Source organism: Cricetulus griseus, chromosome 6 (genome assembly GCF_003668045.3).
Source record: "Cricetulus griseus strain 17A/GY chromosome 6, alternate assembly CriGri-PICRH-1.0, whole genome shotgun sequence".
NCBI classification, from domain to species: Eukaryota; Metazoa; Chordata; class Mammalia; order Rodentia; family Cricetidae; genus Cricetulus; species Cricetulus griseus.
Genome location: NC_048599.1, coordinates 43,980,874 through 43,994,185, shown reverse-complemented (window position 1 = coordinate 43,994,185; position 13,312 = coordinate 43,980,874). Strand labels below are relative to the sequence as shown.

The following is a 13,312-nucleotide window of genomic DNA, read 5'->3' as shown; positions in this document are numbered from 1 at the left end:
GTACTAAGTGGAGAGAAAGAACATAGCATGAAAAAATTAATACACATCCTTTTAACACTTAATATTTCTGTCTTCTTTCTTGCTGAATATGGACAAAATCAAATATCTATGCAAATTAAGGAGTTCAAATTTTAAATCTCTTGGGTCATTTGAAATTTGATACACTGAAGCTTTGCTTTTAATAACATGAACAATCTGCTTTCGCCATTTTTATAAAAGCAATCTATCCAGGCATTGGTGGCAATGCCTTTAATCCCAGCACTCGGGAGGCAGAGGCAGGTGGATCTCTGTAAATTCAAGGCCAGCCTGGTCTCCAGAGTGAGTGCCAGGATAGGCTCCAAAGCTACACAGAGAAACCCTGTCTCAAAAAACCAAAAAAAAAAGCAATCTATATTTACATAATACTTATGATTATCTCTGCTGAGCTTGCTGACTATTCAGTTATTCAGTTTCTCTCACAGAATGAGGGGTGTGATATCCAGGCAATCCTCCCAATTAGTTGTATAGAATTCTGCCCTAATTGCGTGTTGCCTTAGGGAAGGCCTAGAGCATACAGGCAGGAAAGGACTAAGGAAACAGACTCTATTACACAGCCATGAGTGAGTCACCATCCTTGCAGTGGGTATAACTTCTAGTGTGGCTGCTTTAGGATCATCTATACTCCTGCCTGTAATCCTTCACCCACTGCTCTGTAAGCAAGCCTTATATTAGTTCCCCCTAGGTAAACTTACATATAATTAAACTTTAATTAGTCATCGGAATCTTACAAGGCAATAAGGGGTAGAAGTTTCCTAGTCCCACCAAGGTGAAAATTCTGACACACAGATGTAGTCAGTAGACTATAACCAAATCAGAATTGAATTTGGGAAGAAGAACACTACTGTTCCTGTTAGGGGTAGTAAGATGGGCAGCTGAATCTACAGTGTTGAAAGGTTGGAGCATTTAGAGAGAGTGTGCATGACCCTTCCTCTTCCTTATTTGAGATTACCCCTGAACACCAAAGCCAAGTCCTAAGACTCTGAAACTATTGGCAAAAATGAATTCCCATTACAACAACCCTAACACTTACTCTATACCTAACTCTAACCACAACCATAACCCTAAATCCAACACTAACACAAACCAAATTCCAATTTTAACCCCAACTCTAACTCTAACCCTAACCCCAACCCTAACCCCAACACTAACCCTAACCCCAACACTAACCCTAACCCAACCCTAACCCCAACACTAACCCTAACCCCAACCTTAACCCTAACCCCAACCCTAATCCTAACCCTACCCTAACACTGACCCTAATTCCAACCCCAACCCTACCACTAACTCCAACCCTAACCCTAATAGTTTTCCTGCTTCCTTGAATCTTTCCTCCAAGAGGAAATACCTGGAGGGCTTTCAACATTTCTTCTGTTTCCCTCTCAAGGTGCATGCCCCAGAACTAAACTGGAGGTCATAGACTGCTTCCCTAACCCCAATCCTAGTTAGGGTTGAAATTAGGGTTATAGTTAGTTAGGGTTGAAGTGAGGGTTAGGATTAGGACAAAACTTCTCTTGGCATGTAAGTTCTAGGTCACCCTGGACAGCACAGTGAGACCCTTTCTCAGAATTAAAAAGTGAAGTTTAACAAGAGGGCTGGAGATACAGCTCATGGCGGTGCTGTATCTAGCATGAGCACAGCTCTTGGTTCAATCTCCAACACCACTCTCCTCTGCCACCATCCCCAAACAGAAAAAAATTGCAAAAGAGGTACACACATAAACCTGCAAACAGAAAACATAAAGTTTGGCTGCATATCTTTTCTACTGACCTTTCACTTTAAAATACAACTGCAGCACTACATAAAAAAGACATCTTTTTATGTGTGGCAGTTTCAAGTTATTAGTTTTTGTCAGGCGGTGGTGGCGCACACCTTTAATTCCAGCACTTGGGAGGCAGAGGTAGGCGGATCTCTCTGAGTTCAAGACCAGCCTGGTCTACAAGAACTAGTTCCAGGACAGCTTCCAAAGCCACAGAGAAAGCCTGTCTCAAAAAAAAAAAAAAAAAAAAAAGTTATTAGTTTTCAAGATACTTTCTAATGGAAACAACTTGACCAAAAACTACCACAGAATTTTGAAATTTAAAACAAGTTTAAAGTAGAAGAAAGGATATTAATTCAGAATATATAAGATTTTAATTTATCAGAAAATGTATCTAAAGATCATTTTAAAGAAGAACTAAAAGCTTAGAGGAAGGACCAGATGATGTCAAAACTGTACTGTGATAGCAAAGGCCATAGCAATCAATATCTGAGAAGACAGCCTATATAAAGGAGTATACAAATAGAGATCTGAACCAAATACAAATTTATATAAAAGTATCCAGCAATATTCTCAAAACAGTATTATTTAATAGCTCAGTCAAATACTGACTTTGTAAAAACTAGGTACTAAGGATGATCCAGGTAAGATGTCCTCTCTACACCGCTTCTTAGATATCTAGCCTTTTCATTCTACTGGCAAAATTTTTACATACATGAAAATTTCTAAGTAAGCAGTTGTTAAACTTCCCCATCTAAAGACCACATTTACAGTCAGACAGTGGTGGCACATGCCATATATCCCAGCACTTGGGAAGCAGAGGCAGGCAGATCTCTGTGAGTTCAAGGCCAGCCTGGTCTATAAAGCAAGTTCCAGGACAGGCTCCAAAGCTACACAAGAGAAACCTCTCTCGAAAAACCAAACCAAAGCAAGCAAGCAAACAAACAAACAAACAAAGAGACTACATTTACAGTACCTGGTTCTTGAATGACATCCACCTTTCCCACACTGATCTGGAGTGTTTCTCCATTCTTCGCAAAAGTCTCCCATTCAGAATCAGTCTGCTGGCAAGATGGACACCACGGGGCATAACTGTAAGATCAGAAGAACTAATCAACACAAAATATGTGGAGTTAAATCTATAAACAAAATTAATTGAATATTTGAAAACCAATTCCTAACTAAAGGGGAGAATAAAAGCACGCTATCCAAAGTCATTTGACATATAAAACCAAGAGTGTATTTCCCTTATGATTTTATATACAAAAATTAATTCTATTGAAAATTGAGAATATTTTCAAGAATTATCTTAACATATAAGACATTTCCTCCATGTAGTTTTTATAAATGAATCAAGTTTTATCCCTTTCCAGGTAGCTTTGATCTCTGAAGCAAATATGTCCTGAGTGCCCAAAGTAAAATAACTTCCCAGGATGTCCCAATACCAGCCAAGCCAATTCCAGATCTCTCAGAACTGCAGATGTGATAGGCAGACACCAAAGACCTGTCATTATTGGGTTCCCCAGCATGTTTCCAAGTATGTAAATACCTGTGAAAGTTCTTAACTTTTCCAAAAAATAAATAAGAACTACCCAACACTTTTTTAAAAAGAAAAGGTTAAGAATATCTGGGCCTTCAAGCCATAGCTCTGCATTTACATGTACTTTTCAGCTGGAAACAGGCAATAACTTCCCATATGGGGCTTCAGGGAAAGGAACAACTGTGCTAAGCCTAAGAGAACAAACAGTCAAGATAGGGTCAACAAATGTTCCAATCTAACAGGAAAATGGTATATGTGAAGAGTCTGGCACTGAGTAAGAAGAGGGTGAAGACACCTTACACAGCCTTAAAGAAAAGCAAGGCCTAGGAAGATAGCATATTGGATAAGAGCATTGTTGTGGAAGTATGTAGACCTGGGGTTCACATCCCTAGACCATGTGAAAAAGAACCAAGAGTGGTTGTGTGTGAGGATGGCCCCAGTGCTGTTGAGGATGAGAGACAAGGAGATCCTTAGAGCTTAGAAAAGTCAACCCCCCCTCCCCCCATCCAGGTTCAATGAGAAACCAAGTATCTTCAAGGGAATGAGGTAAGCAGGACTCAGTCTCAAAAATGAGCAAATAGTAAAAAATACTGTTAGGAAAAAAACATACACAAATGACCCAGATTATAAAGCTGAGTTTTTTGTTTTGTTTTGTTTTGGTTTTTGGTTTTTTTTTTTTTTTTAGTGTTGAACTGGAAGGTATCAAAATTGAAGAGTAATTTTTTACTTATAAAGGGTGTGGACTAAATAATTTCCCCAAAATAATATGTTCAAATTATAGCTCTGGTACCTGCAAATGTGACCTTATCTGGGGTAGGGTCTCTTGAGCTCTGGCACAGAGAATAGAGAGAATGCATCACAGATGCAAGGGCTGTAGCTAAACTGACATAAGAAACACACAGGCACACACCAGCAACTAAGAGCAACACAAAAGGGACACTCCCACAGAGTCCCCAGAGAAAACCAACCATGCTAAAACTTGACCCCTGCAGGCCTTTGATCCCCAGAACTCTGAAAGAATATGTTTCAGTTATTTCAAGCCTCCTATATGGTATTACATACCTATGCTCCTAAATGCTGTTACAACAGCCTGAGGAAACCAATACAGAAAACAAGATAAAATTTGAAAGAAGGACTTCAATTAAATAAGCTTTACATGTCTTAAAGCAGTGGTTCTCAATCTTCTTAATGTTGTGACCCTTTAATACAGTTCCTCGTGTAGTGTGACTCCCAACTGTAAAATTATTTTCATCACCACTTCATAACTGTGATTTTGCTACTGTTATGAATCAGGATGGAAATAATTTTTGGAGCTAAAGGTTTGTATGAGGGGTCGAGACCTACATGTTGAGAACCACTGTCATAGAGGAACAAACAGGGCAGTGCTAAATATAAAATATGTGAACAAAAAAATCCCACCATATGCTGTAATTCCACTTGAAAATAGTAGCATGACTTAATTTAAAGAAAAATTTACATTTTTATAATGACACAAAAGTACACTGCTGCAAGTGGAGAAACATTTTGTTTGGTTTAATGGTAACTATAAGATAAATGCACTAAAATAAAATGATCATCTTCAAAAACTAGAACAGGATATTCAAAGGAGAAAAAGTCACCAGGAACACTGTTAAAAAAAATTCCAACTAGACATAATTTAGTAAGTCTGTTTAAATTTAACATTTAAGAAGAAATAAAGTCAAAATATTGATGAAATAAATGAAACATTTAAAAAGACTTGGTGTCATTAAATTGTTCCTACACAATTCCTTGCCTTTAAAAAGGAAATCAAAGGGGAAAAGTGATAAACTAGTCAAATTCTAAAGTTTGGGGTTTTTTTTTTTTTGTTGTTGTTGTTTTAGGTGCTTGTGATCAAACCTAGGCCAAGTGCACAGTCACTGAGTTATTTTCTCTTAGTTTTGTTGAGACAGCCTCTTGCTATATATAGCTCAGTAGAGCCCACATTAGCCTTGAACTCACTTGTAGTCCAGGGTGGTTTTGGAATTAGCAGGCATCCTACCTCAAAGCTAACAGAATGCTAGGGTTACAGGTATGTACCATACCCAGCTATAAGTCCTTTTAAAATCTTATTGTATAAACATTAATTGCTACTTTAAAATACAAGGAAAGCACTAATTAAGTTAGCTGAATAACAGAAAAATTAAAATAATAAAAATTGAAAACATTTTGTTCATTTACATTATTTTAAAAATGGATAGGGATATTATCCAAGACTAGTTAGAAGTTATTATTTTAGGAAAAATACTAACGATTAGAGCAAATCCAGAGGAAAAATTTTACTAAAAATTTTTTTATTCATTAAAAAATAGGCAAATGTTTTTTTCTGTCTTGGTTCTAATTTCATCAGTATTTTATAGAGCACTCTCTTTTCTGAGTTTTTCTTGTCACAGAAATCAGCTGAACCATAGATATAGGTAATTTACTTAGGATTTACTTTAACAAACACTCAGCAGGACCTGTGACAACGAAGACATAAGATATACTAGGCACACTGTTCTACAACAAAACAAATGATAACTACACCAAACAAGTGTGGCTGGCTTCCCTACTATATATAAAAGACATTATCTCACAGCATATATCCTGGTCCTCTGGCTCTTAAAATCCTCCTGCCTCCTTTTTTTTTTTTGTGATGATCCCTGAGCCTTAGGTATAGGGATTGTGTTATGGATCTATCAGTTGGAGTAGGCAACTCATCTGCATGTTAGACCAGCTGTGCTTTCTATAACAGTCTCCTGCAGTTGCAAAAAGAAGCTTCTTTGATAAGGGGTGAGTGCTACACTTATCTGTGGACATAAGGGTACATATTTAGAATGCAGTTAGAGATTATCCTGTCTTAGGAGACTGGCAGTAACAGACTTTCCACTAGAATTCATGATCTCACCAACCACAGGTAATTAGCTAGGTTGACAGCAGTAGGCATAAATCCCTTCCTACTAGTGGGCCTTAAGTCTAATTAGATGGCTGACAGCTACACCCAAGATATTGGTGCTATTACTGTACCCTTTGGGCTATCTTGACATGCTGTCATTGTTGCAGTCTTAGATTTACAGCTGGGTAGGATGACTGATTGCTTTTCTCTTCTGGCAGCTTGCACAGCACCTTCAGATACTATGAGAGCTACTGCTCAGGGAGGAAGCTTGCAGGTCAGTTCTAGCTCTATTCTTCCCAATCCTATGTCTGAAGTATTTGGTGCCTGATGCAGCCTAGTCTTACCTTAAAGTTATGGGACACAACGAAGGCCAAAGACAACTGCCTAACATTTTAATCATACATGTAAAGAATAAAAATTTGAGCTGTATGAAACCCCTAATACCTGCTTAAGAGGGGGAATAGTATGTTCCCAGGCAAAATGAACTGCCTGAAGGCAATGACTGCTTCACCCTTTGTACCTAGAACAAAGACTAGCAGGACTGGGCCAATAAATAAATAAATAAATAAATAAACAAACAAATGGGAGACAAAAGGCTCAATAAAAGAAATAATTAAGTTGCCTTACGTACGCATACATTTGGTTCAAAAGCCATTGACCACTTGCTACTTAATAGTAAGGCTCCAGAGTTAATCAGGGAAGAAGAAACTTCTTGTTCCTTTATATAAAATTTACATTGCAGTGGAAAAGTAAACTATCTAACACAAAGGTAAATAACCAAATTTATACTTAGCAGTTGTGGTTAGAGCCATGCTAAATACACAAGGTATTGTAAAAGGGGCTTTCCTGTAGGGAAAGTAGGGCATTTATTCAAGTGGTAAGGAGTTTCAAAATTGACCCTGCAACAAAATCTGTCATCTTCAGAAACTAGAGATGAAAACATGGATGGGTCCCTGCTTCCTAAGAAACAGGGCCTTCCCTTACATGATCAGGAAAGCCTAAACCAGAGCTAGTCAATCAAGCATTCCATTATACCAAAGAACTGCCCAGCCCAAAATGGCAAATGTCATATTTAAGACCACCGATAAATGTCTAACAAAAGATGAAGTATTTCATTAGGTAGTTACTAAAGACTCGACTGCTACTCATACTACCTCTTCCAGAGCATAACAGACTACCTTGAAATCAAGGTTGTACCTCATTCACTTTCACTTTCCCAGATCCACAACCCTGAACCTGAAAAAGGCAAGCAACCATTTAGTGACTACCTTTTACACATTCAAATGACAAAACCCAACAAACTGCTAAACTAGAGGAAATTATGCTTGATATGAGCATGTCAACATCATTTCTACAGATGTAAGAACAACACTGGAAAGACAACTGTTGCATTTTGAAGTCCTACAGAAATAAAAGGCTTAAAGCTATATACCCAGGCATCTAATCTCAGCTTTGAAACATAAGCAGCCCAGGAGAAAAGTCAGAAGTCAGTCTTTACAAAAATCAATTTCCTTTACAGAAGTCAATCTCACCCAAAATATATTTTATCAGGAGGTATTATAGGTAAGCAGATCAAAATTATGCTACATGATGTCTAGACAGCTTGGACACTTCTTTGGATGTGGGGAGGTCACACCAGAGCAGTACAGAGAATGAACATATTGGGGTTTGAAAAGAACAAAATTGACACCAGAACTACAATAGGAGGATTGTCAGGGAAGAGGTGAGAGGGCAGAGTAAAGGAGGGAATACAGGGACAGGTAATACTAAAAGCCTTGGCTTGAAAAGCCACATGGAAATCTACTACTGTAGAATATACATGAAGGGAATTTAAATGAAGTCACCATATAATGGGGAGACAATGTCCCAACTAAACATCTTACAACGTGAAGTAAAACTTACAGTGCCACATACAATGCTACATCTTGTTGAGTCACAGGCCAAAGGGGTCCCAGAAACCCTCCCAAACATCACAGACTACTGTCAAGGATATTGGTTACCCTCTACAACCTGCTTCTGAAGACACCACTTATTTATATCATCAAACATGAAGAAATTGAGCTGGTGTCCAATTAGAAGCTTCATCCCCACAGACTAATCCTCATGGTGTTGGAAGGTACTTTGCATCCTGCTGGAGAACTGTCATCATCAATAATACCTGGCCAAAAACCCTGAGACCTACAACAGCAACCTGCCTATACGGGTGCAATAGTGGAACAAACATTATACAAGTAAATAACCACTTTTTAATTGGAGCTAAGGCCCACTCCATGAAACAGAACCCATTCCTAACATTGCCAATAATCTAAGACTATACAGGTTATGGGCCCTATGGGAAAACCTACCATTATTACTGTGCTAAAAGAACACAGCAATAAAATGACTCCTAATGACACACAGCAATACCTGTACATCAGAGCACTGCTCATAACTCATCACAGAAGCTTCTTCTTGCAGTAGGTGGTAATTAACAGAGACCCACAACCGGACAACGTACAAAAGAAGAGACTTGGAAAATCTCAGCCCTAAATGGGATGTCTTTATCAAACCCTCCCCTCAAGGCTCAGGATCCATAAGGTCCTGTGGGGGACTGAAAGAGACAGAGGTGTTAAATGACTCTAAAGAAGCAGGGTCCAGTGGAAACAGTGATAGACATACAAACTCACAAAGACTGTGACAGAATGCATAAGACCTGCACAGGTTCAAACTAAAAAAAATCTTATAATGGAGAAGAAGAAGTGGATACAATGTCTCACCCCTAACCAAGAAGTTATTTGCAGCTGATACCTGCCAAAAAAGGGAAAGTCACTGAGTATATCAACCACATTCCAGGATAGGCCCTATACTAAAATAGACTCTATCTTTTGAACAATTTCATTTTATTTAGTTATTTTTTGTTGTTGATTTTTTTTAGTTTGTTTTGATTTTCATTTTTGTTGCTTGTTTTGTTTGGGTATTTTTTTTAAAGAGAGAGAAAGAGAACATGAAGTTGGATGGGTAGGGGGAAGTGGGAAGGATCTGGCAAGAGACAGGAGGAAGGAAAACCTATACTTAAGATACACTATGTGAAAAATAATTTAAAAAATCCTTAAACAAAAATATAAATTATAATGAAAAAGACTGTTAGAAAAGTAACATACCAGAAGCCAAGCAAATGTTAAAAAAAAACACAATTTAGAAAGTAATTAAGTGAAAGGTAATATAAACAAACAGACATAAAGAAAAGATAGCATCAGAAGGTGTTTAAGGACAGCAAACATTTTTAATGAGAGGAGTAAACACTGTAAAAGAATACATTAAAATAAATGAGAGGAAAGCACAAGTGTACAACAAATGCAGAGCGTTAAAGAAATTTAAGTAGAAATGAAGTCATTTTACAGCTTTGTAAAAACATTTCAAATTAAAAATCGTGAATTATCATACATTTATTGTAACTGATATTTCTCAAGCAGAATAACTTTTAAAACTGGAGTTCAATTCCAAGGACCACAAATATTGGCTCCTTGAAAGGCAAAGAAAATATAACTAATTAAATTTTGCAATAGCTTTTCATGTCTCAAAGTACCAAAAAGTGTGTGTGTGTGCTATTTTGAAAGAACACTCCAAAACGTATTTATAGTAGGCCTATACTAGTCCTGAGAAGACAAATATATCTTATATTTATGGGTGGAAGTTTTTCAAAGAAGAATCAGGAATGTGATCCAGTAACACAAGAAAACTGATTTTTAAAAAACGATAGTATCTCTTCTGAACCTGGTTCTGGAATTCAGAAAAAAAAAAAAAAACTGGATGTAATAACATAAGTTCCTCCCTTTGCATCCTCACTTCCTGTCCAACTATTCTGAAGGTTTTTTGGTTTTTTTTTTTTTTTTTGAGATAGTGTCTCAATTTAAAAAAAAAAGTAAGTACCATGCAGCTGGGCACATGGCAGGTTCCAGGAATGGGTCATAACTGTCTAGGCTGGGGGCATTTTTAAACAGTAGAATATAAACCACCCACCCACAAGAGCAAAAAAGGAGTTGTTAGCCAGCACTGAAGTAAAGCTTACAGGGACGTCCAAACATCTCAGCCGTATTATTTTTAGTTCTTTTCCTTGAACAGAAAAAAAAAAAAAAAGTTCAAAAAGGAACCATTAAGGAGTTAACAGCATCAGATATAAGGAGACCTTTCTACTATGACTGTCTTCACACTTCACATATAGACACTCAGCTCTAACCAGAAAACTGACATCTAGAAAAACAATTGAATAAGGACCTTTGAAGTAATAGCTATAGAAATAGCTGACAAAAAAGTAGTCACTCAAAGTTCTTAAATACTGCATACCTGACCTTGCTAACACAAAGCTCACACCTTTAACTCCAGAGGAAGTGGCAGGATGACCTCTGTGGCTTCTGGCCCACATAGACAGTTCCAGTCCAGCCAGAAATACATAGTGTGACCCTATCTAAATCAGGAAAAAAAAAAAAAAAAAAAAAAAACTTTCTCTCAGAAAGAATATGACCTGACTTCCATCCAAATAGGTTATTCTTCTCCATAGCCATAATACTTTCACAGATTTGATGATCTAGCAGGAACATTTCATTTTGAGGTCTAAGTATCTCCATAGTTGAGGGAATAAATATGTATTGTTCCTTAATTTACATATTTTTACCCTGATCTCACAGGAAGGTATCCACATACATATGCTTGCAATCTAAATTGAAGAAATCAAAATATGGCTTTAGATAAATAAAAACAATATAATTTTAGGAGTATCTATATCCTCAACGTAAAACTAATTACCAAATGGTAGTGATAAATCTGTATTATCTGAGGCCATGGACTATGGGAATGTGGTCTCATGAATGTTTCCAGACATTATTTCGTCTTCCTTTGATGTCCATGGCGTCTATGAAACCTATTCAGATTCAGACGACTGTACCTTATCAACATCATCTTTCAAGTAATCACTTCCCTGATATTAATTTTATGCTACAATCAACATAAGTCCTTCCCCTTGTCCCGACAGTTTCCCATAACCTTCAAGCAAGACGCTACCCACCACCACTTACTGACTTTCTGTTGGTCAAAAGGGGCTATCTGTTAATGATCTTCTCTTTATACCATTGGCACAATCCAATTATGATACTGACTCAAAGTCCTATTTCTAAAAATAATGGCATCGGGATTTAAATATCTTTTTTTTTTAAACTCAACCACCCGTGTTTATGTTTTTCTCCACAATGACAAGTCAAGGTCTTTAAAAAGGGAAACTGGTATTTCACACAAACTGCTCTTCCTTCTCATGCTGCAATGGCTTATTTCAACACACACCTTACCCAAGTGGATGTATCACTGAACTTCAGGTTGCTCCTTTTCTAGTATAGATACACCTCTAAGCGCATATGGTGCTTCCCTTCCAGACTCCTCCCTCTGGTAAACTGCCTCCTCCATTTCTAAAACACTTTTGGCTACATCACTGGTGGAAGAGGCTAAGTAAGGATGCTGGCTGAGCTTCCTCACCCGCAGCCTGACGGCAAGGAGCAATGTGCGCATGCTCACTGCGAAGGCCGCAGCCCGCCACCGCAGGCAGGTGCTGACAGGGGGCGTCGCGGCCCGGGTCTGACCGGGATAGGACGGCGGGCACCGCGAGGATGAAGCGACGTCGGGGCGGGTGGGCACACTCACAATTTCAGCATCCACTCGCCTTCCATCACCAGCGTCCAGTTGGAGGCGGTCATGGGCTGCACCCGGCTCTCCTCCACCGGCGGCGCGGCCTGCTTGAGGCTCTCCGCCGCTGCCGCCGCGAGCCAGGCGGCCAGGAGCACCGGGACACAGCAGCTGCCTGTCATGGTGGCACCCGCGAGGTAGCTCGGCTCACTGAGGCAGGAAGCAGTGACTGGGTATCTCAACCCAAGCAACCGCCCTCCCTGAGGTCTGCGGCGAGCCCAACCCGCCTCCGCGACGCGCTCCGGGCCCCGCCTGCAGTGCCGCCTGCTGCCTCCTACCGCCCCGCCCTGCAAGGCCACGCCCAGCCATCATGGCCACGCCTCCTACGCACGGCTGAAGGGTGGTTGCCCAGGCAACCGTCTGCTGTTAGCCAAAGGCACCGACCGGCTCTTCCTGCTGACTGTCTGGCTGAAAATACACAGATGACCCAATGCTGTTTAAGCAACCGCTTGCACCCTCTTCGCTGTTTGTTTGTCTAACGGGAAGCGTGGCCGGTGGCTAAACAAACCCATTCCCCCTTTCATGGTAACACAAACATCCAAGGTCTGGGGAGTGGACCATGGCGATTGGAGGGAGAGCTCTCTGCACGGGCACACTGGAGCAGCACCGCTCAACGAGATAAAACTAGATTAATGATAAAACTAGATTATGCAGTCTTTTAAAAAATAAACCTTTTTAAAATTTTACAGACATTTAAGACATGCGTACTAACAAAATGAGTCAGTTCGTGAGTATTGCTAGTTGCAATGAAATTTTTTTCTCAGCCTTTTTCTCCCAGCTACTATTTTGCCAAACCTAGAATCATAGTAGTGGTACACGATTTTCATATCTTTACAGATACAGAGTAGGCGAAACTGTATGCTGGGACCACCACACCCTGGAGATGCAAGACTCATTGCAATTAGAGGGCCCATGAACTTCTTTAGATGTCTAAATTGCAAAATTCAGTAGTGTAGTTAGTATAGCACGAAAAATCTGGTTTACATTCCTAGGATGAAACACTGCTATGCAACTCAGTAAGTAATTACTCTAGTCAGTAATACAGAAAAGTTCAATTTTGCATACAGAGATGTTGTGTGGATAAGATGTTATGGTATGCATATCAAGTCTACAATTGTCAGTAGAAAGCACTTTACTGTGCTTGTAAAAGATTCATAAACAGGCCGGGTGTTGGTGGCACACGCCTTTAATCCCAGCACTTGGGAGGCAGAGGCAGGCGGATCTCTGTGAGTTCAAGGCCAGCCTGGTCTCCAGAGCAAGTCCCAGGATAGGCTCCAAAGCTACCCAGAGAAACCCTGTCTTGAAAAAAACCAAACAAAAAAAAGATTCATAAACAGAAGTCTATCATTTTCAGTGGCTTTTTTATACAGGATAT

The 13,312-nt window shown here is 39.3% G+C and overlaps 1 protein-coding gene across 1 annotated transcript in view; it reads right to left on the bottom strand.

Annotated features, from left to right (window-relative positions):
- The window catches only part of Tmx4 (thioredoxin related transmembrane protein 4), a 32,113-nt gene extending 19,916 nt beyond the window's left edge, over window positions 1-12,197 (bottom strand). Inside the window, exons 1-2 of the mRNA XM_027421692.2 lie at window positions 11,896-12,197; window positions 2,772-2,887 (exon numbers count right to left, since the gene is read on the bottom strand). Coding sequence (XP_027277493.1) covers window positions 2,772-2,887; window positions 11,896-12,059 — 280 coding nt within the window. The 5' untranslated portion in view covers window positions 12,060-12,197. The remainder of the gene's footprint in view (window positions 1-2,771; window positions 2,888-11,895) is intronic.
- Window positions 12,198-13,312: the final 1,115 nt, after the last annotated feature.